The 23,322-nt window shown below is 44.8% G+C and overlaps 2 protein-coding genes across 4 annotated transcripts; one reads left to right on the forward strand and one right to left on the reverse strand.

Moving 5' to 3' along the window:
- The first annotated feature begins 217 nt into the window (after nt 1–217).
- On the forward strand, nt 218–3,710 carry LOC118769263 (C-type lectin domain family 4 member E-like). The gene is made up of 5 exons (XM_036516312.1): nt 218–591; nt 1,760–1,840; nt 2,031–2,185; nt 2,463–2,593; nt 3,400–3,710. Exons 1-5 carry the CDS (start codon nt 570–572, stop codon nt 3,563–3,565), a joined length of 555 nt encoding a protein of 184 aa, XP_036372205.1. The 5' UTR covers nt 218–569; the 3' UTR covers nt 3,566–3,710.
- Nucleotides 3,711–3,874: 164 nt separating this feature from the next.
- zmym4 (zinc finger, MYM-type 4) lies at nt 3,875–22,466 on the reverse strand. Of its 3 annotated transcripts, XR_005004459.1 has the most exons (30): nt 22,024–22,466; nt 20,023–20,068; nt 19,115–19,675; nt 18,239–18,394; nt 17,807–17,862; nt 17,002–17,166; nt 16,633–16,714; nt 16,176–16,446; nt 15,552–15,729; nt 14,845–15,057; nt 14,340–14,490; nt 13,904–14,019; nt 13,316–13,570; nt 12,772–12,922; nt 12,130–12,302; nt 11,509–11,677; nt 10,715–10,879; nt 10,372–10,409; nt 9,683–9,827; nt 9,355–9,467; nt 8,773–8,944; nt 8,380–8,571; nt 7,758–7,858; nt 7,463–7,625; nt 7,151–7,302; nt 6,469–6,583; nt 5,798–6,046; nt 5,208–5,340; nt 4,636–5,079; nt 3,875–3,936 (listed from the first exon to the last, which is right to left on the reverse strand). XR_005004459.1 is itself a non-coding variant. In XM_036515782.1 (29 exons), exons 1-29 carry the CDS (start codon nt 22,054–22,056, stop codon nt 4,866–4,868), a joined length of 4,728 nt encoding a protein of 1,575 aa, XP_036371675.1. In that variant the 5' UTR covers nt 22,057–22,466; the 3' UTR covers nt 4,526–4,865. The 3 variants fall into 3 exon arrangements, 2 of the variants coding, with proteins under 2 accessions (XP_036371675.1, XP_036371678.1); XM_036515782.1 differs by lacking the exon at nt 3,875–3,936 and having other exon boundaries at nt 4,526–5,079; XM_036515785.1 differs by lacking the exons at nt 3,875–3,936; nt 4,636–5,079; nt 5,208–5,340 and having other exon boundaries at nt 5,839–5,946.
- Between the last annotated feature and the right edge of the window lie 856 nt (nt 22,467–23,322).

The following is a 23,322-nucleotide window of genomic DNA, read 5'->3' on the forward strand; positions in this document are numbered from 1 at the left end:
GTTATGTAGTTCTGTTATGTCATTGCGAGGCGCTATGAATACAGTAATACTGGCAAGATATGGGTACTCTTACATATCATTGCTTAACATTATGTGAACAATATGATAACAGGGTAAATGATAGAAGTTGCTAAATATGATTATGGTAGTTAATTGTTGGGCTGTGTTCCTATTGGCATGTTGCTCTTAACATACTGTAACCATGCTTAAACAATTATTAGATACTTATATTTTAGCACAGTTTTTCAGCTTTATGGTGTTTTTTACTCCACCTGTTTCTGCTGTACTAATTTCTCCTGTGGAATCTACAGTATATGATGCCTTTCGGTTTTGTAGCCTCGTAAGTCTCTCTGGATGAGGAAGTCTGTCTAATAAATTAGTAACAGCAGTAACATTTTTAGGCCCCATATCTAAGCTGACTATCTGCATATACTTCTGGTGTGGTTGCACAAAGAAAGAGAGGATCCAGGAGTCTGTGTAGTTCCATTTGTATCTTTTCTCAACAAGCTCTGAAAAACGAGTACGAAACTCTCCGAGCCAAGTATGATGACCTTCAGAAGTACAAAAGTATGATGGAGAATCGTTTAACTGGTGAGTCTGTGATCTTTATCGCTGTGTCTGTCATAGAACAACAATATTGCTTGCGGCTGCAGTCTGTTGATTTTTCAGGAGAGAATAACAGTTGCCTGACATCATTCAGAGTCTAGTGCTATGACTGTAGTCTAGTAATTGGTTCAGCAAGATTAGCAATTTACCACTGCAATATTCTGGACATGATCTGGCGTGTGAGCAAAATTTCATTAATGGCAAAAAGCCAAATGAAGCCGTTTATTTTTACTGTTTTGTTTCAATTTGGTCAACATGACAGGCCCATAAGATCAGATCCCTATCTAACAGTGGTTGCCTAGGATAGTAAATATGTCACTGTAACCAACCCCCTAGAATTCTTGGTGTGAAGTCACCAAATTTAAATAACCTCAATCAGTATATAATCAGTGTATATCCTCTTCTGCCTTACATTTCTTATTTGATTAGATTGATCCATGTTCAGCTGTCAGTGGCATACTCTTTTAAATCATAACTGTCATAGAAGGAACTCCAACCTGGCTTTTAAAAGCCTTGGGCTGCCTTCCAGCGCACCTCTCTTGTCCTCTTGCTGTCCTTAACAACAAGTTGCCACTTGCTGTTAGCCTGACAGCTGTTTATGGCAATATGTAACATCTGATCAATATGTCACCAGCTCTGGAAAAAGCCTTTAGAGCAGTGGACATGCAAGTTAACTAGCTTATTTCAGTTCTTTGTCGGCTTGTGTGAGAAGTCTGAGTTCTCTGCATTTCCTCCTGTTCATTTTTGGATACTTAAAAGTTGTTGTAAAATTAGCACCCCACCATGTGTAGCTTAAAACGGCAAATCCTCAGTTTTTTAATGGTGTAACTGAAGTCAGAAGACTTTTTTTCTGACATCTGAGTTCACAGATTTTAGGTAGTTTATCCTTATATGCATTCAAACGGGAGTAACTGCAGAGTTAGTTATGCTGTGCTTTGTTGTTTGTTCCAGCAAGCTTGCAGCCTCTCCTCATCAGGAGCTTCATTGCTGCCTGTACTGTGTTACGGTACGAGAATGTGTGATGCATGTTTTTCAGTTCCATCTTGTCAGGTCTCAGCCCCAGGACTTCCTTCTTCTTGTTCACAGAACCATGGTTACCTACCTAACCCTTAGTTTTAAAACATTATCATGAAATTATTTTGGTCCTGAACAGAATATAAGAAGAGCTTTGAAGAGCTACCAAAGTGTGTGAGCGACCTGTTAGAGACATCTTCAATTCTGGAAGCCTTTCGAGGTGAGTGAAGTGCAGTTCTGTCTTTATTGCAGAAATGGAACCAGGTATACTCATTTGTTGCCCTTGCATAAATTAATTTTCTTGGGAGCAAACTGTGTGTGCATTGCACTTAAAACAGATACAGCCGTTTTAAGTGCAACACCCTGGATACTTCTCTTCATGAACACCGAGTTTCCCTCTCATTCCACAGTGAGTGAAGACTGCATGACTTGTCGTTATGGTTGGAAACGCTTCAACGGAAAGTGCTACTTCTTCTCCAGTGACAGATTGAATTGGTCACAGAGTCGAGACGATTGTGTCACCAAAGGAGGACACCTGGCAATCATAGACTCTACAGAGGAGCAGGTATAGAAATACCAGAGATGCTGCTTATCAGTGTTTTTTTAGTTGCTACTAACCTCTGTGAAGCATATGAAATAGAAGGTATGTAAGTATTGCTGTAGGTCAGATATTTTTTTAAATTGTCACAGTACTTTTTAGAATGACCTCACTAATCAAATGTTCTGTCTCATTCCTACTAAATATTGCTCCACATTCGTAGTTTTTTATGAAATGTGTATCATGCTTTATGTACGGTCATGAGATATTTCCAGCCTCTGAAGAGATGCCTCTGCTGTTTAAGACATTCTTAGATAATACAGCGAATTCGAAAATGGAACACGCCAGTGACAATTTCTGGATCGGAATAACAGATTCAGAGACAGAGGATCAGTGGGTTTGGGTGGACAACACGCCTCTCGACAACAACAAGAAGTAAGAATTTGGTTCAGCGTATGTTTTACATTTTCAAATAGTAACATTATAGTATGTTAAGCATTTTGTTGTCGAATATCGTAATACAAGAATGCATCACAGGTCATTTAAAAAAAATACCTAAATTAGGGCCATCTTACCAGTGATTTTACAATGTGTAATGGAAATTGTGTAGTGGAACTTTGCGGAACAAAGGTGCAGTCTGTCTTGAAAAGAATTACATTTTAAGATAACCAGTCACTTTATATGAAGTGTAACTTCAGAAGGTCTTCATAAGGTGTACATACCATAACGTTTATCAGCATGGTGTTTATTACAGCTGACAGAGTGAGATACCATTGTTTTATATTTTTTTGTTTACATTTTTTACGTGTACATTGCTCTACATGGCAGTCATGAAGCAATTCAGTCGATTATGAACACTTTATTATTTAATAATGCCATTGTTATGAATTTGCTATGTAGTCTTTAAGAAGGCAGAGCGGTAACGCTTTGCATTCTTTGCTATTAACCATCTTTGTTTTCTTTCTGTACACAGTTTAAAGCTCAATAGGCTCAATGGATGTGGTCTTAAATGTTTCTCTCCAAATAAAGCGTTGGATTAGTGTTACCACATTGCCATTGTTGCATTTTTCCCCCATTTGTTTCAAAATCAAAACGATGCCCTTGCCTTGTTTGTGTGCATGCTTGCAGTTAGAAAATGAAAAAAATATGACCATAAGCTCTAAAAGAGAACACACCTTAACATGCGAGTTGCATTTTAGTAAAATTCTGCTCACTGGATGGCTATTCTTTTCCTACTTTAGGTTCTGGGTGCGTGGAGAACCAGATGACTGGAAAGGACGGCATGGCGAATTAAAGTTCGGGGAAGACTGTGCCAGGACGGGAATATATGGCTGTGCAGTATCTTGTTGGGGCGACTCAAACTGTAGTGCACAAAGGAGAAGGATTTGTGAGGCCAAAGGAGTGTAAGCATCAGCAAATGAGAACATTACCTAGTATGCAGTTTTTGTCTTTTAAAATGACCACTACGTTTTAAGCCTTTCGTGAACAAGATATGCTTTCAGTGAATTGTCAGTCTGCTCTGTTGATTTAATAGATTTTTAGTTCCATGTACCAAAAGTAGATCATTTTAAGTGCCTTGACACAATAAAACTTCATCCAGCTGAATTCATCATTCATAGTTATGGCAATAAACCACATCAGGAAACTGCATGGTTTTTGTATTGTTTTTTATATAGAAAAAGAAAAACATTACAAAAGTTTTTTCAGTTCCTCCTTGCCCCTTCCCTCAGCAGCAGATAGGCTGTTTACACCTGTAATGCACACCTATGAAGTCTAACCTGTATGGGACCAAATGAGACTGAGTTACACAGCAAAAATTGTACATCGGCACCTAACTCCAAATGAATGACACACACCCAACACCCAACATCTATCATCCCCATACACTGCCCATTTCAGGAGGATATGCTGAAGCGATTCTCTGCTGTGAAGCCGTTACACCAAGTCTGGGTCTTTAGTGTTCCAATTACAAAACACTACCATTTTAAGAAATAACTTGAGTACAGAAGTACTTGTACAGAGTACAGAACAATGTCAATCACCACGTTTGTGGACACAAAGCATGTGATGACTTATTTGCACATTCGCATGTGCCAGAGAGAGAAAGGCTATGGCAAGACTACATGGGATTTGAAAACATCCAATTGCCTCATGTACCTGAATTCCTGAATGGGACTTTAGCATGTATTTATTCATTTGATTGAAGACTCAATCTAGATGTTTATCTACTTACACAATTTTCATAAATTCAGTCCCAGAATTCAATTTTTTTCAGTGAATACCCACTTACGTCAGTCCAAAAAAATCTGTTATTTGAAATGACACTCAGTTTAAATAGTTGAGACAACAACTATTCATGTCCTCCATACATTCAAACTTACAGTCTTTTATAATAAGAACAGGACAAAAAAAAATCTTTGCCCTGTAAACAAAATTCTTTAGCGTTGTGCGTTATTCAGCTCGGTCAGAATACATACCTTTGAACACACGTGCGCTCGGGTGTGGATCATTATTTCTTCGGAAAACGCAGACGTTTGCAATCACAGATTTAATCCACTCGGGAAAAACCCACTGACATTGTCACTCGATAAACAATGGACCGGAGGCTTCTCTGCTGGTCTTGAGTCCCCGCGATGTCTGAGGGTTGAATGTGTGCCTGTGCGTAGGAAATGCTGCATACATCTTTGTCCCCGTTCGTCTACCGCGGTCACTCCGAGGTCTCGTCGTCAGAGGTGGCAGTCTGCGGAAGGGGCTGTTCCCCGGCGAGATGCACTTCCCGTACGGTGAGGATGCGGGTGAGCATGGTCTCCAGGGTGGCACTTTCGAGCGGCATGGAGGAGTACCACAGCGGGCTGTTGGGTACACAGGAGCGCTCTGGCTGCAGGTAGAACAGGTCTGTGCGCTGCTTCACTGAGTCCGAGCTGGGGGGTGGGGGGGGGGGGGGGGCGGGAGAGGAGGGTCTCCATTAGTGATTACCGAGCTGCAAGGCTGTGTGCGTTTGTGAGTGTGTGTGTGTGTGTGTGTGTGAGTATGTCTAAAAGATACTCACCACTTGGAGAGGTAGAACTCATAAAGTCTGACAGGACATCGTAGGGGGTTTTCGGTGTTCTCTGGCATCTCCATCACCTCCTCTTCCTCCTCATCCTCCTTCTTCCTCTTTGCTGGCACCACTGCTTTCTCCACTATTACAGGAAACAAGGCGCTAATCACATGTGTACAGACACACACACACACACACACACACACACACACAGACAAGCATCCAGGCAACTACATAAACAGGATGATATGGTTACCAACCCACTAGGGTTGCACCTGAATACACTGAAGGGCTTAGAGAATATTACACCATTTATGCCAAAAATATTTGGTATTTTGGTTTAACATAGGCTTCATCACAGGGAAAACAAACATTATGGCAATATGAAATTATGCAGATTCGTAATTCCCAACTTTTTTGCAAAACGATTGTCATCTGAACTTTGCTCTGCACCTAGTACTATGTGATATTGGTGTAACATCCGATATTGGTGAATATTATGAATATGAATAGTTCCTCCTCTGCACACCTCTAGTACCCAAACAGACACACACACACAGATATAGCTGTCAAAACACTGCAAAGTCACAGTCAGCGACCTGTGTTGGCGGGCTCTTTTGGCACGGGCGGATAGAAGCGCAGGAAGTTGGTCTTGCTGTTGTTCTTCAGGGTCCTGGTGCAGCGCATGACGTGGGCGAAGGAGAGGCGGCGGTGCTGGGGGAGGGTCTTCAGGTGGAAGAGCTTGGTGCTGAAGAAGAGCAGAGTGTTCAGCAGCACGATAGGGGAGTATGCCCCCAGCTGCTTGCACTCCCACAGATACTCCTCCTCCACCCGCGAGTGCAGGTAACCTGGACGCAGGAGAGATGCAGCTCAGTGCTTAAGGTCGACCAATACCAGTTTTCTTTTTTCTAGGCCTAATGTTGATACCAATACCCAAGGGAAGTGCCACATGACAGCTAAGATATGCTTTATTAATGTTAATTTGGGCACAGGCCAATAATGTGGGAAATTGTTGTGAATGGGTGATAAGTCAGTCAACCATGGTACAGTCCTAATAAACTACGCAACCTGGAAACAGGTGACATGGAAGTCAGTGCTGCACTGTAGAATACAGTTAACCTGGTGACAACCTGAAGGTGAGATGGAACTGTAAAATACTGTACAGAGCAGACCTGAAGACAGGCGAAATGAAGATCAGTACAGTGCAGGTACAGATGACCTGGAGTCAGGTGAGTTTACTGCAGATAGTGTATGTATGTGTGTCTCTTACCACTGGGAAGTATTGTAGGCTTCCAGTCTTTGAGAAGCTTGGTGATCTCTGAGGTGAACTTGCTGTAGAACAGGTCAGTGAAGATGTTCTCCATCCGCCCATTCTCAAAAAGGTGCTGCAGTGAGTGGGGAAGGGAAAAGGTGGGTATAGCGAAGGGCGAGAGCAGTCACCCCGCCCGGCCTCGAACCCGGGCCTACAGGGTACCAAACCTGCAGCTTTGACTGCAACGCCAAAGAGCCAGGCTCGTTGGTATGGCAGTCACAGTGCATACTCAGCCGTAGTGACACCACTCTGTCACAGTGGGTCAGGCACATAGCACTCATACCAAGGCATACATACTAGAAACACTAGCACATGGTTAGATCCAAGAACACACCTGTAAAAGCAACACACTACATCAGGAATGATTAGGAGTTAGGAATCATGGATTAGGAATTGGGAACTTGCAACATTACCAGTGTACTGAAATGAACAATTACACTATGAGTCACAGTGTATTTGCATGTGTGTTTGTGTGTGTGTGCATTGTGTGGTGTGCCTAGGCATATAATGGTGTGTGTGCATGGTGGATGTGAGTGCGTGTGACCATGCTGTGGATGTGAGTGCGTGTGACCATGCTGTGGATGTGAGTGCGTGTGACCATGCTGTGTGCTTGGGTGTAAGTGCTTGGTGTGCACAGTACCTGCTGGATGCCTAGGCAGAGGTAGAAGATGCTGTCTGGGGTGTAGGGTTCCCCATTGGGCCGACGGACCTCGCTGATAAAGCAACACAGTCCATAACTGAGCTCCGCTGTGCTACACTGCACTACATCCTCCTTCAGCACCACGGGCCGCGCTGATCAGAGACAGAGAAAGGGGGGAGCAGACAGGGACAACAGAAAACACAGAAACACAAAGTAAGTAAGTAAGTAAGTCATGTGCTGCAGAAAAGCAGATCAAGTGTGTACGTCTATAGTTGTGAATGGACAGTGGAAAAGTGTGTATGTGTGACTCACTGCCGAATCGCGGATTCTCCAGGTCAGGCTGCTTGCCCCGCCACTGGACCCAGTTCTTCCAGGCATTCACTCCATACATTGGGTACAGCTTCAAACCACCCGCTGGTGGCTGCGCTTCCTGCACCTGCCCTGCCGGTGGTGCTGCGGCTGCCCGTTTCCGACCCTGTAGGGTGCAGACGCGTATAAACAAGCAGGTGCACACAAAGACACACACACACACACACACACAGAGTTGAGAGATCCACTGGGGGATGTCGGTCAGGGGGATATCAGTGGTGCCGTGAGGGCCACTTACCCGCTTTCTTGGCGGGAAGCCATCTCGAGTTCGCCTACGGCCTCGCTGCCTGGATGGTGATGTCATCTCACTCTGTTCCTTCGCAGAAGGATCAAAGCACCCTGAGAAAAAAAAGGCCGGCATTAAGCAAATGTAACCTTGAATAACACTGAATAACATTACCCGACAGGCAAATTACCTGTGTAAATATTTGACTGTATAGCAGTTAGGAATGCATATATCAACATTAGTAAGGTTCTGTGAGAGCAAGCAGTAAATTAATATTCACTAGTATGACTTCATGTTAGTACTGGAATAAGCATCAGACTCATGGCACAGTACAATATGTCTCAATATGACTGGATGAGGGTCAAGAAATTAACAGGAATAGGAACATGAGGCTTCATGAACCCCATAATCAGTGGAGCTTCCATGTGCTTTGAATGACCCAATTAGAAGGCCCTGCCCGTCATACAGCACTGCGATAGGTTCAAATAAGTGACAGCACATGATAAGTGACTTTGTCCCATAAGAACTACAAGACTACATGACAGGACTACGTGTGCTCATCGGAACGGTAACAGGAAAGTGAGAGAAATGAAGATGTTTCCAAAATGCTGGTTTAACTGGCAGCACCCCTTACCGATGGGGAAGTCAGCCTCCAGGTCCTGCTGCGGTTGGGGTGAAGAGTTAGCAGGCGTAGTGCCCACGGAGCGTACTTCCTGGTCGGGCGCCCGGCCGTGTCTGTGGGAGGAGGTGGAGGTCTCGTCCTCCAAGCTGTGTGGTGTGGACACAGCCTCCGACTCCAGGTCCCCACTGTAGCTGCTGCCCTGGTCTGAACAGCAATGGTGGAAACAATCAGCACACATCTTTCCTGCAGGCTCACACACCAACATGGCAACCCATTTCAAGCAGCCCCTATGTTAATGATAAGTGCTCACAATATTTGAACAATGGAAACATCAAAAACCACTTTGTCATCAAAAATCACAAAAATCTTTTTGTTGTTTGTTGGTTGTCCCCCCTCTCGCTCTACCTCCATGGGACACAGGCTTGTCCTTCTCCTCATCCTCCGCCAGCAGGTCAGCCATGAGGATGAGGTCAGCCTCGTAGGGGTTGGCTGGGATCTTCTCCTTGATCTCCTGGATGGTCTCCACGATGCGCTCAGCGCTGTCCAGAGTGGTGGGCAGGAACATGGGCACCGGCAACTGGGAAACAGACAGGAGTTTCAACACTAGTGATGGGTGAGTGAGGCTTCACAAACCCCCAAAAATGAATCAAGAATGAATCATACGGGTTTGCTACAGACAGCAAAGTATTTCTGATTGGTTCTCATGAGTCCACGATAGTTAGAAAACTGTAACCCCACCCATTGTGAGGTTTTGTGAAGCCTCACTCTCAACCTTTCAAGAGGACTGGAAAAAATTGGGCCCTGTGGGTTCTGAACTTTAAGTGCCCAGAACACAAGGACCAGGAAAGAAAAATTAGTGGTTCTGTTCATCACAAACCTGTAGAAAAAAAAAGTTTCTATTGTACTCACTATGAGGGGGGTTTAAAATGGACTGGGTACCAGTCTGAGTGTGACTTTATGGGAGTGTCTGTGAGACCAGCAGCGTACCGGGAGGGGCAGTCCCACAGGACAAGGGGTGTACTGGGTGTACAGATGCAATGGCACAGGGATGAAGACTGGCACAGGAACAGGCAGCACAACCACTTTCGGAAGCATCTCATCTGCAGACACACAAACAAGAAAAGAATGAAAGCAGATAGAGGCAGTATGTCCATGTTATTGGTCTGTATCTGTGCTCTCTACAGTATATTCCTATGTGTGCGTATACATTGTGTGTGTGTGTGTGTGTGTGTGTGTGTGTGTGTGCAAGTGAATGCGCATGCATGAGCCTCTGTGTGTCAGAGACTGTGTTTGTGTGAGTGTGCATGCATGTTACCTGTCTGTGTTTCTGTACTCTGTGTGTGAGGCTTGCAGCTTGTGCCCTTGTTTTGGCTCATTGGTTTGCAAAGCAGAGCCTTGTTCTTCAGCACCCTAACGGGCGGAGCTGGGGGCAGCTTCAGGGCGTCTGTCTGCGTACTGGCCTGCAGAAACAAACCAACCAATCACCATTAACGCCTCACAGACACCATCATGTACTTGTCCACATACCCATGTAATAAACAGGAAAGAGGTCAGAATCTCGCAAATATGATTCTGCCAATGATGTCATCACATGAATCGCTATAAAAACCATCATGTTACCACTTGGGTTAAATGCAATATAAATGAATAAATGAAAGTGCTCTGCTACTTGCTACTTTGTTTGGTTTATGCAGCTAGTGACAGCTTGGCCCACAAGCTATGACTTAGGCTACCACAGGCTTTTTTGCCAACATGGAGACATTAGCCATCTCCATTAACACACAAATAAACATGACGTTTCTCTCAGTCCTGGTCCAATGGACCCACTGTGCATGCTGGGTTGTGTCCTAGCTGAGCACTTGTTTTTGACTGGACTGTTAAGTGAATACTGATCTAGGTTCGCCATCTCCTGATACTCATCTTCATTGCGAAACAGACAAGTGACCTTCACCCTCACCCAGCCCACTAACTGCACCCATGCACAACCCCCCAGACCCCACTTACATGTTCAATGATTTTAGCCTGAGTGCCAGGAACAGCCCCTAAGAACCAGAAACAGCTAATTAATCTTCATTATAGCGTAACAGTGGAACAGGCCCCACCTGGACATCTGCTCAAGTACCTCGCTCACAGTGTGCACCCAGATACAAAGTCATTGAAAAGCAGTGAAAGTAGCATGTTAAATGATCAGGCAGTTCACAGAAATACTATTGTACTCATATGTCACTGATCCTGAGACAGTCTGTCCCAGGAAAGGAACTGCAACAATCAGCAAGGAATAATCTTTTCTCCACTATTGGTGCTGGTAGGGAAAAAACCCATGATAATGAGGACATTTATGAATTACCTTGAAGAGCGGTGTTGGCGTAGACTGTAGGTTGCCCAGTGGGGGCGCTGGCAAGGGAGACGACATTTGCGATGACAGGTGTGGCCTCCTTGGATGGGTGGGAGGAGGCTGACGGGATCGCTTGGGCTGCCGTAGGGGGGGCCTCTGTGGCACCAGTGGCAGGTGCTGATGAGAAAGAGAATGGCATATAACAAACAGCTGTACGTGCTCTTCTGCGTGAATGGTACTACTGCCATCCTGCTTGTGGATCACATTTCAGAGCTGTGACTCTAAAAAGTTACCTTTTTGGCTCTGTTTTATGGAAAAGACTAATGTGTAAACAACAAACAACAAAAAGGGACACAGGCCATAAAATCATAAAGAGATGTGAGAGTAACAAATTGAGACACTAAAAAGAGTAACTGTCCAGGGGGCTATACTGTGGTGTAGAGAGAGAATACATGCAGATGAATGCTGAAGACATTAGTGCCTTGAGCAAAGTATTTTTTTTCTTCACTATAAGGAATCTTGCTTACTGAACGTTGTGCTCATTTGAATGTATTTTCCAGGCTAAAATGGAAGGCCTTTGCTGAGGTAATGTTAGCATAACGTTAACATGCTTCTCAATACTAATGTCGTGGTTGTGACATGGCACACTGTGTAAGGGAAACTGTTAATTACCATTAAATTTTGAAATGTTAGGGATAAATCAGCTCAATAAATGGTAGCTAACACATGAGGGGCCTTCACCTCGGCTCCTGCACTCGGCTTCCCTAACACTGTTGCCTACTGGTCCGGTCTGGAAAATGCTGTACCCTGTGGAGCTGGGACGGTGGAGCCGGCTTTGGCCCGCGGGTCATAAGAGGGCTGCTGGCTGCAGAACTGGAGCAGACACTGCAGGTTGCAGAAGTGCTTCATCTCTCCCAGCCACTTCAGTGACTCGAGCAGCTTGCCCTGCCGCTTACATCCGTCACACTTTGACATCTGGGGTTGGGGGGAGACCACAGTAATTTTCATTAGCTTATAAACTGATAGATAACATTGGTTAAATTTTTTGTTAAAATTGGTTAATTTGGGTTTACACATAGCACTTTGGTCTCCAAGTTGTTGGGTAGTTTAAGCTAACATTGATTCTGAGTTAAATGTGTGAGACTCTGAGTGAAACAGGATTCAGGACAACAAATCCAAACCATTAGAGAAAGCCTACCGAAATATCTGCCCTACTCTACTCTTACTCACTGCAGCATCTGCTGCCATTACTGCTCCTGCTTAAAATGACAGAAAACTCCTCCTTCACGATGTGCTTCCAAAGCAGGTTCTTGATCCATGGGCCTGCTGTGGTTCTGACCTGGTAGAACAGCACAGTATAGTGGGACATGCACTGACTCTGACCTGGTAGAACAGCACAGTGTAGTGGGACATGCACTGACTCTGACCTGGTAGAACAGCACAGTGTAGTGGGACATGCACTCGTCGCCGCAGAACTCCTCCCTCTTGCCGGCGAAGTGTTTGTGGACCACCCTCAGGACTGTGTTGCCACAGTACGTACAGGTGTGGCAGTGGTTCCCCCAGCGCTTGGCCAGGTCATGCTTGTAGAGCAGCTTACAGCCTGGGGCAGGGGAGAGAGACAGCCACACAGACACCAGGGTGTTAGACACAAACAGGGCCAGATTCATTAAGGTGATAAGTATAATGCAAAATATGTGACATCAAAGCCATCTCTGTCGGCATAAAGTTACTATGTGTAGTTCCATAAAACATGTAGTTACCTAGTCATCCTAAAGACTGTTACTGCAGTTGGCAGCACACACGAGAGAACACTATGGACAGCTTTTCAATGTACCAATGGTGAATGACTTTATGAAAAAAACCAACTATCTACTGAATCACACAGGACTGACACTTCCATTTTTCCAAGTCCCACTCATATCAACAAAACATTATTCAGTGATTTTACATTTGTACTATATCATGAAACAAGTTTCAACAGTTCAAAAACAGTGCCAAATCTTTTTCAGATATGGCCAGATCCATGTGAGGTGTGGAGAGACATTTGAAGATGCAGACGAGGAACTCACCCTCACTACAGAAGGAGCAGTCCTGCTTGTTGATCTTCTTGACCTCTTTCACGACTTTGTCGATTTTGCAGTACTCACAGCGCGCCATGACAAAGTGCACCTTCTTGAACTCCTCCGAGCACTTCTTCCCACAGAACTGGACCATCTGACCCTGTAGGAGGCATGAGGCAGACCAGACCCAATTTAAGCTCATATGTAACAAAGAGGCTTCATTTGGACCAGGGTCAATTTGTAACCTTTCATCACATGCAACCTTCACCAAAGTCTGCATGCTAAGAATGATTTGGAAATGGAGACAAACATGATTTTTGGAATTTGAATATTGGATTTATATTCTAATATGTATTACTGAAAAAACACACATCTGAGTCATTAAAGCTAATAGTACAATGCTAAATTACTAGTGGAAAACGTCCCTTAATTTGGAAAGTATCTGGTTGAATGGGCCACGCACATACCAAGAGTACTGGGCGTGTGTTTGCGTCTGCATGTGTGCATGTGAGACAGAGTGAGACAGAGGCATTGCAGAGAGCTGCAGATGTACCTTAAACTCTATGAGCTCCGGTTTGGAGGCAAATAGGCGGTAGCAGTGCTTGCAGATGAGTTTGTACGGCACTCGTGCAGGGGGCTGTGATGGGGTGGGGGTGGGGGTGGAGGCTTGAGGCGCAGTCGTGGGGGCTGGCGAATTGGAGGAGGCGGTGGTGGGGGCCGCAGGGCTGGGAGCAGGCGGAGTGGAGGTGAGGACGGCCGGGGGAATGACGTTCAGCAGGCTCTGGGTGGTGCTCTTGTTGAACACCGCCTGCAGAGAGGGGTTCCGTCAGAGTCACACCCTGTTTTCTAATGCTACTTCTCCAACACACAAGAGGAGAATAAACACACATACTCCAGGAATGGAAGTTTGCGCAGCGACTCACACACACACACACACACACACACACACACGATTTACACACACATGCTACAGGGATGGATATGTGAGATTTTTTTTGCCATGGCTAACTGGGCTGCACCAACAACAACATTTTTAATGTAATTAAGTCAAAAAATGAGATCAAGGCATATTTATCTTTATTTTTTATACCTCAAAAGTTCAGCAAAGTATCAGACAACAGTGAACTGACAGAGAACATACCTGAAAGTTGATGACACAGCCATAGGAGCAGAAGTTCCGCATGGACCCATCGGACATGGCCAGGTGGTACTGTGGAACTGCACTCACCTTGCAGTGGTTGCATGGCAACACAGCACCTGCGTGAAATTTAGAGTCAGGGAGAAGGTGTAACACCTTACACGCAGAGGGGAGGGAGAGCATGCACACACTATGGGCCTCAATCCCCTCTGCGCAGGTGAGCATCAGCGAGCAATAGTGTAATGGTGTTCAAGAGCGTAAAAGCGTGAGGAGTAGGAGGGTGTGTATCAGTGTGGTAGAGGGTGGGTCCATGGGACTTTGAAACTAGAAGCAGGATGGAAAATATGTAAACACCTGTGTGTGCGAGTGTCTTTGTAACAGCCCCTGATTGTGTGTTCATGTACATGCGTGTGTGTGTGTGTGTGAGTGAAAGAAGTACCTGATGTACTGACAGTCTGAACTTTGTATGCCGTCACACAGCTGGCATTGCAGAAGAGCTCTGTCTTGCCCTGAGAGGTGGTGTGCTCCACCATCTCAGCCGAGGAGCGCAGATTCCGACACATGGTGCAGGGAGTGACCTTCACACTCTTCTGCAAGAGGGAGCAAAACAAAGAGAAAGAGTAAGTCCCCACTCCATCAAAAAGCTGCCTTCTTGCAGGACTCAGAATCAGACAATCTGATTTCTAGAGCCACCTTTCGCACTGTCTCAGAGGTTTAATGCCTGCCCCTGATGTGCAGCGTGAATGGAGTTGAAGCATCGCCAAAATCTGTATTTGTGTGGTTCTTCCACAATGTTAGGGCTATTCCAATCAGTCCACCTTATCAGATGAGAACAAGAGAGCAAGAGAGAACGAGGCCAGGAGGAGACCAGGCTGTTGATCTGGTTGTGTTATGAATGTGCATTGTGTTATGAATGCACAGTAGCGGTCCAGCCGTGCTCTTACCATTTTGTACGCAGTAACGCAGCTGGGGCTGCAGAGCTTTTTGGTGTCGCCCTCTATGTGTAGCGTGTGGCATCGGTCGTTGCCGCTGTAGCAGTAGCCGCCGCAGTTCTCACAGCAGTTCATGGTCAGGTTGTTGGAGGAGCGGAAGCGGGAGAAGCAGGCGTCGCTGCACAGCTTGTGCACAGTGCCCTGGTAGTTAACCTCATGCCGAATCTAAAAAGGGGGGAGAAGATAAAACGTTACACTATATTCCACACTACATGTGGAGTGAACCAAAAAACACAGCCACTAGTCACATGCCTTTTCCTGAAAAAGTTTGGCATTGTACCATTTACATTATTGTCATTCAGCAGATGTCCTCATCCAGAGCAACTTACATAGGTTACAGTGTTTTTAACATGTTATCCATTCATACAGCTGGATGTTTACTGAGGCAATTGTGGGTTAAGTACCTTGCCCAAGGGTACAGCAGCAGTGCCCCAGCGAGGAATCAAACAACCTTTTGGTTATGAGCCCTACTCCTTCCCTGCTATATCCTACACTGCTGCCGTTAATTTAGAGTATCAGACAGAATGCTATCCCTGGAGTTGTTCACCACCCCCCTGCCCAGCATTCTGTCAGACACACTCAGTGTGACCCTGATGATGTGCACCCCGACCACACACACACGCACACACAGCCCCACTCACCAATCCCAGGACACTTACAATGGTGACCTTTTGACACACACTGCACTTGATGGTCACGCCCTCGGTGGCCAGTGTGGACACAGCTGTCTTCCTCTTAAAGTCAAAGGCTGACAAGCAAGTCTGGCTGCAGAAGTCCTTCACCGTCCCCGCCATATCCACAGGGGCAATGATCACATCCTTGGGGTTCTCAATTTCCCTGTCAAAAAAGGAGAGACGAGGCCAAAGGGGTGTTTACGAGATGTGAACACCAAGGGACAGAGAGAAATGAAGGGAGACATTCTGAGGGAAAGACAGAGAGAGACAAAAGCCAAAAAGGGGAAAAGAGCAAACCAGAGTGACAGGGACAGAGAATGTGACAGAGAATCCAGAGAGCACCAGGACTGTGGAGGCCAAACACTTTAAAACCAAATTACTTCATGGTTTCTAGACAGCCTGAGGTCTTACAACTCTGCATACAGACACAGTAAAACAAAAAAAAATGACAGACCCTGATTATTCTGACTCTGTTATTAAGTCTCATAATTCAGCAGAATGTATCAACACAAAAAAAGAAACACAGCTAATGGAATTTTTTATACCGCACCTGAGGCAGGAGGGACTCAGGTCAGCCTCATTGGTGGCAGCTGAGGCTCTGACACTTACTTGAAGCAGTAGTGGCAGGTCTTCTTTAGCACAGACTTCACAGCGGGCAAGGTGTAGCCCGTAAGGCAGATGGTGGAGCAGAAGAGCTGGGAGGAGCCCTTCCGCTGGTAGGCTGTTTGCCCCTTCAGAAGTACCTTCTTACACCCGGAGCAGGAAACCCGGACCAGGTTAGGCGGGGGCAGCGGAGGCAGAGGGGTCACAGGTGTGGTCAGTGTCACAGTTTTGGAAGGAGCCACCACCGCTTTTGCTGGCTGGGTGACTGCTGATGGAGCTGACGGGATGAGACAGAGGAAGGACGAAAAGGGGGTGAAGAGGGGAGAAATATGTCATGAGGGGATGGAGCTGAAACACTCTCTGCATACTTTTGACAGCTAGTGCACAAATTGACCAACCAGCTCACAATGCACAGTGGAGCCGGTCTCCCTCACTCTCACCCCCTTTGCACAGTCCCTCTCACCTGTAGAAGTGGAATTTCCACCCACAGAGAAGACAGCACTGATTTTTAATTCCTCTGTGGTCTTGTGCTGCTGGCCAAACTCCTGTGTAAGACATTAATACAAAAAAGGGGTTCAACAAGAGTCATTTAGTTTGACCAACAGCTGGAACAGGATGTTCAAATTTAGGCAAACTTATTGGGTGATCCAGTTTCAGCTCTTAACCTGAGCTTAATAACGTGATGCAAATAAAAATTTTTATTTTTGTCATTTTACATTTCTGCATTCTAAAAGATTAATTTGATGATAATGATATAATACAGAGAGAGGAAAAGGTAGCAGACATGAAAAGAGATACCCAGCTAGTTCAAAGGTCATAACCCTAGACTGACCTCTGCAGCGTCAGGCTCATCCTTGATTCCCACAGGATCACTTTGGGGGCCAAGGGCACGGTCATACTCCTCATCCACGGGTTCATCCTTAATCTTCATGGGCGGTGAGAGGGACACCCTTCCCGAGTCCACTGTCTCTACCCTCTGCTGAACAGACACCGCCTCCTGGTGGCCAAAAAAAGGAACAGTAATTTAAGCAAGAGTTAGACTACACTCATTAATACTTAGATATGCTTAGCTCAATTTGTCATTTAATGTTTGACACAAAGCTAATTGTGGTTAGACTGAAACCAAGGCATGCCACACACACACACACACTCTCTCTCACACACACACACACTCTCTCTCTCACACACACACACACACACACACAGAGCTTGTAGCATCATTGTACATGTTTTATAACATAACCCTGATACTCAGATTAAAGAAACATGCAGCAATGTTTCACTATGATGAGGGAAACACCTGAAAGAATATTGCCAGAGTCAGAGTAAAAATGATCTGAAATATGGTGGTGTCGTACTATATAAGGTTTCTCAACCACTGGGAGAAATCCTGCACTGATGTTTTAACAGAGGTCTTGAAGTGGCAGACAAATTGTGAAATCTCACTGTTGAAATATAGTCATTGATGAAGCAGACACGCTTAAAGCACAGCGCAGCAACAGGCACAGCCCTCAGGCCACCTACTGCAGTAGTTATCCTGTTTTTCCTGTTTGCTTGTGTAGCTACAGACAGAGAGAGGATGTCTCATTCCACACCCCCAATACTAATGCACTGCAATGGAGCAAGGGGACACTCACACATGGCTCGTCTGCCAGCTGCCCATTCACTCCTGTCTCCTGTGCTTTCTCCCCATCTGGTAAGAGACACGGAAATGGGACAAGGTCAAACTGAATTTCACCCATTCTGATCACACATGTAGCACTTACACATTATCCTACTAGGCTCCTGGATGAACTAACAAGCCAATTTTAGTGATTTTTACTTCCTCTTCCTCCTTTAAAAGTCATGAACATTGGCAACCAATGTGTAGCTGCTGCCCCCTGGTGATTTACCAAAAGCAGAGGAAAAGGAATGAGCTAATCGGTTTAGCAAACTAGGCAATTCATTCATCAGAACACAGACAGAAGCGACCAAATAAGATCAATTTTCCTCAAAATAACCCCCCTGACCCTAAACCTAGGGACTTCTGTCAACAAAAAGTGCTTTGATTCTGAAAGTGCACTACCCACTTTCAACAGGGAGGGTTGTGGGGAGGGGAGAGAGGGGTGGCCGTCTGTCAGGTGCCGGTCCATTCCGGTCCGTCTTGGTACTCTGTGTGGACTCCGATGCAGAACGTGTCTCTTCCATAGCTATGGGTGGGAGCTCTGCCTCACCGGGTGGGGAAGCTGCAGGTTCAAAATGGGGGGGACAAGAGTGTGAATGTATTTTATTTAGCCTGATGCAGGGGGATTTATCAATCTAAAAGGCTACCCACCAATAAGACTGAAATGTGGAACTTCTTTAAAAAAGCTGTAATCCTTTCTCTCGTGTTCTGAACTAATCACTGAGACCGTGACAGGTAGAGCTACCTTATGCTGTCAGTCACTGAAATGTTAGAACATACCATTTTTTTCAACCAGAAAATAACAATGTGATTTGTTCAAAAATGTATTCAAATTACTGTGAACAAACTCCACCAAATCTGAGGTTCATGAAGCCTCACACTCCTGTTTTCCATACAGGATTTATTGACGTATTGAGGAAAGTATTAGGTGACTGAATGAATAGCTTGTATGCACAAAATCCCTTTCAAATACATTCTCTCTGACAAAGCTAGTATTGCCTTGTCTTTAAATACATAGTATGAAAGTGCATTAAGGACACCTTTCAACCAAAAGGTGATCAATGTTTTAAAATGACATATGGACCACAAGTGTAGCACAACTCACTTTTTTAGATCTGCACATGATTATTTAATATGTTACCTCCCTGACCTCCTGTTCCTGTCCCTGCAATAACAGTACTATAACAAAAGAAGGTGAAGTACAGTGTTACACAGTGAATGATCGAGAATGCAGAGCAAGAGACCGCACAGCTCAACATCAGGACAGGTGTGGAACTCTCACCCATATCCACATCAGGGGTACGATCCTCACTGCTGTCTGACTCTTCGTCCTTCTGCAATTCCTTCGGCACCAGTTGACTCTGAGCCTGTTCTTGTGTGTCCATTTGTGCATCCATCCGAGTGTCTGTCTGTGTGTCCATCAAACCGTCTGCATCAGCATCACCCCGAGTGCTGCTGGGTAACGTGTCCATGTCACACTCTTCCTCTGTGGCCTCCGCCAGGGCCACCTGGTCCTCCCCTGCACCACGTCCCTCCTTCACATGGTCTGCTTCAGCACTGTCCAACCCCCCCAATGGAGAGTCCACGCTGGTGGGCAGGCTGAGGGACGTGGTTAAGGGGACGCTGTCACTGTCAGCCTCCCCATCTACCTTGCCTTCCTTCCCTTTACCCTCTCCCAGCTCCCCCTCCTGCAGCTTGGGGGTAAGTGCCACAGTCTCCTCCTCCTCTCCCCCACCTCCTTTTTTCAACTCCTCACTGCTGACTTTTGTTGGAAGAGCAGGGTCAGCAGCCAGAAGGTCAGTACCCCCATCACTGTCCACTGGATGCATCTCCACATCAGCAGCTAAGAGAGAGACATTCTTTTAGCAGACTAATATACATTCAGTTTTTGGTCCTTTTTGTCCGAACAGCTCATACAGAAATTACCACAGGTATAATAATGTAATGGTACAGGATACTGGAACATATGGCTTTGTTGAGTAGAAATAAACACAAAAAAGAGCATGCTACAGGAATGTCCTTTCAGATAAGCCTATACCTTACAACCACCACTGAAACTGTGATGGTTACACTGCACCCCAAAACTCAGGAGCATGGTCTTAGGGCTGTTTATGTGTGTCCTTCATCTCTGCTGACACCACAATGCTGCCTGTGCTTTTCACTCACAGCCCAGGGAGGAGCTGGCCGTACCTTCTTGTGAGGGTCCGGCAGGGGTGTCCATGGTCTCCGCTGTGTGCTGCAAGGAGACGGCTGAATTGCAGTTACTTCAATCTCAATCAATATCAATCATCCAAATGTTACATGATGTAGCACCATAGGCAGGAGAATTGTCACCCAGGCCACTCACATAAACTGTTTGCTGTGGCTGTTACTTTTGGCCCGGCTCAGGACAAGGACACTGGGCTAGTAAAATACCCACTGTTAGTTGCAACTGAACTGTAAACCATCTTTGCAATCAATGCAATTTTCTCTTCCTCTTCGAAGAGGTTGTTGTTCACACAGGCTAAAGAGTTCACAGATAAGAGACCCATCAAAGTTACCTTTGAAGCAAAGGTGTATATCTGTATGTGAGAAAGAAGCCTAACCTTCTTGTATGCACTTTTGTAAGTTGCTCTGGATAAGAACATCTGTTAAGTGACTGAATGAAAATGGATGTGTATACATATATGTGAGCACAACCTTAGACCATTGACCAGATGGTCATCTAACATCTAGATCAGTCAAGATGGTTGTCAACACTACTAACTACCGCAGTCTATCCATCTATGGACTTCATGTGAAAATTTGCATAATACATCTGTATGATCCTCAATGCATAAATAAGCAATATACTCAATGCACATATGAGCTTTAAAAATAAAGTTAGATGAAAGAATGATTCAATGTTTAGCCTTCCCTTTCCAAGTATGGGAAATTCTGACATAGTAATTGTAATGATATGCACCTAAGGTGAAAGGAAGGGAATTTTCCCACTCAAATAGCATCCCAGTCTTCTTCTATCATTTGTGCACACTGAAATTCTGCCACTCCCTTGCTTAGCAACCACGATCAGCGCGTTACTACAGAATGCTTCAGATTAACGGGAGAGTCTCTTATGAATAGCTTGGGTTGGCAGCTCTACCAGAAAACTCCAAAAGACAAATTCCTCTGACTTGACTTTTAGTTTAGCATGGTAGTTTTTAATCAAGTACTTCACCAAAACTTCTAACATTCCTTTCCATAATTAGAGCTAATGATAAAGTTAATGTACATAGAGAAGTAGAGCAATGGGATTGGGGTCGTCGCCTCGCACTGAGCATAAAGGCATTGTTGCCTTCTCCACGTGAGGGTAGAAGGGGGTTGAGCAACCCCTTTATGCAACATATATTAAGAAACGACTCAAACGTTTTTTGACAGGTAGGAATGCAAACGCACAATTTTTTTCAGCTTACATGTTGTCATTAAAGTGTTCGTACTCGTGCAGGACATTTTTATCCGAACTATTTACCACTGTACAGTGCACAGGACTATGTGTGTGTTGCATGTGTCTCTAACTATGTTTTGGTTAGTATGCTAGCTAACACGATCAATTTAGTGTTAAATTATAGTAGTTACCTTGTAAATCAACGATCTATGATGCGCATCGGTAAAGTCTCTTCCTAGCTTGTATTTGGGTGTGTGTGTGTGTTTGTGTAGGTGGGGGGTGGGAAATTTTCATAACATCATTTTGCCTATTTATAAAGTTCTCAATTCCTAATTCCACAATATCATCAATAATTTAGACATCACTAGTTAGCCGGATAAGTAGGTGCAGGTTTCGACCGGTTAGGCTGATTGCTGGCAAGCACATGGGTAATGTAACTAGTTGTTCTGACAATGTAGCAATTCAGCAATTGTCCATGGATGTTACACTCTTGCCATCTGTGTGTCCAGCCTATCATAAATAGACACACAGCTCGCTATCAACCAAAGTAGCCTCAATTGGGTACAGTGGTAACGTTAGTTCGCAAACTGATGCAGAGATACCAGCTCATGTCTCGTTCAGGGAAGTTAGCCAGAAAACTGATCACACCACGTCAGGTAGCTAGTTAGCTTCCAGTAAGAGTGATTTTCTGCAACGCGGATGACTGGTTAGCTACCGAGATCGTTTCTGCACACACACGGCATGTAAACAACACGCGCTACACCAACCCCAGTCAGTCTACCACTCACCACAGAGTGCGTCGCGTTTTCGGATTCCGCCATGTTTACCCTCTCTGGTCCGAATCCCGCTGAAACACTCAGTTCCCGGGATAATGCCAGCACCTTGCTGTGATCAACAAAGCTGGAATCCCGTTCAGCACTTCCGCACGCTACACACTCCCCCTTTCAGAAGCAAGCAGCACTAGCAAGAGCGGAGATACGCCGTGACTCGGGAACTGGGGCTTCAGATTCTGGGGCACCAATTGAAACCTAACTCTTTCCCTAGAGAATAGTCATCCGGTCTTGGTTCGGGAGTCAGATCCCTGTGAACGAACTGGTTTCTAATTGCGAGTGTGTCTCGATGGTGTGCTATTTTAAGTTTGTGGTTGCTTTTTGTTTACTTTCATCGAGTCTGTGGTGTATTGCGGGATTTCAATCACACCCCTCATGCGCACACTCGTTGTAGCAGGGAAGGTACGAGCTCCTCTGTCGCACGCAGCAACTGCGCACGCGCCGAGCTCGTCTTGAGAAGTTTCTGTGCTTGCGCAGTGTATTCCGCGGCACCACAATTGAGCATGCGTGATTACGCCTCCACTTTGGAACTGATTAACTGATCAAGCTGTCTTTCACCCCTTTTCCACTAACACGAGCTAGGTGCTAGTGACTTTTCGTTTGAGAGCTGTATGGGAGGACATTTGTTGTGTTTTAATCAGTGTTGCATCAGCAATAAAACTGAAGAAGTGTCATTTAAAATTGTAAACAGAATATATATACACAATTAAGAACACCTTAGAAATATTTCAATTACATTGCATTAAATTACGTCATTTAGCAGACGCTCTTACCCACAGCGAATTACATAGGTCACAATATCAATTATAATTGCTTATTTTTAAATACTGATATGGGGACCTATTGAACAGTTGTTTTTTTATTGCCCTTACACATTTGTCTCATGAAGTAACATTTATTTTTAATGACAAGTTTGTTTATTGTAGGTTATTCCTATCCTTTCCTGAATTTTTTTGTATGATAAAGTTGAATTTTTGAAATAAAATTTAAAAGAAAAAAATTGATCAAACTACCTCCTGCACAATGTCATGTGGCACATTTCTGCTCAACAAACTTCACATGTTTAATTTTTCTCATCTGTTGCCTTTCAACTTTAGCACAAATTGCTTGTTTCACTGCTTCACAGTCTTTGTAATAAATCATTCTATTCTTGCAATCAGTTCACAATTTTGTTTTCTAGTTCTAAATGGTATTTTAGCTTTATAGGTAGTTTTTAGAGTTCATTTGTAGGTGGAGCTTTTGTATGTTTGCTAATTT

Source organism: Megalops cyprinoides, chromosome 21, assembly GCF_013368585.1.
Source record: "Megalops cyprinoides isolate fMegCyp1 chromosome 21, fMegCyp1.pri, whole genome shotgun sequence".
Taxonomy (NCBI): Eukaryota; Metazoa; Chordata; class Actinopteri; order Elopiformes; family Megalopidae; genus Megalops; species Megalops cyprinoides.

Excerpts from the sequence above, each read along its gene's own strand:
- LOC118769263 (XM_036516312.1), top strand. The coding sequence starts at position 570 with ATGATGGAGAATCGTTTAACTG. Across the intron at positions 592-1,759 it reads GATGGAGAATCGTTTAACTG|AATATAAGAAGAGCTTTGAA; the intron begins GTGAGTCTGTGA and ends GGTCCTGAACAG. Across the intron at positions 2,594-3,399 it reads CCTCTCGACAACAACAAGAA|GTTCTGGGTGCGTGGAGAAC; the intron begins GTAAGAATTTGG and ends TTCCTACTTTAG.
- zmym4 (XM_036515782.1), bottom strand. The coding sequence starts at position 22,056 with ATGGCGGAATCCGAAAACGCGACGCACTCTGTG. Across the intron at positions 15,730-16,175 it reads ACCTGCCACTACTGCTTCAA|GGAAATTGAGAACCCCAAGG; the intron begins GTAAGTGTCAGA and ends CTTTTTTGACAG. Across the intron at positions 14,491-14,844 it reads GCGTTACTGCGTACAAAATG|AAGAGTGTGAAGGTCACTCC; the intron begins GTAAGAGCACGG and ends TCCCTCTTGCAG.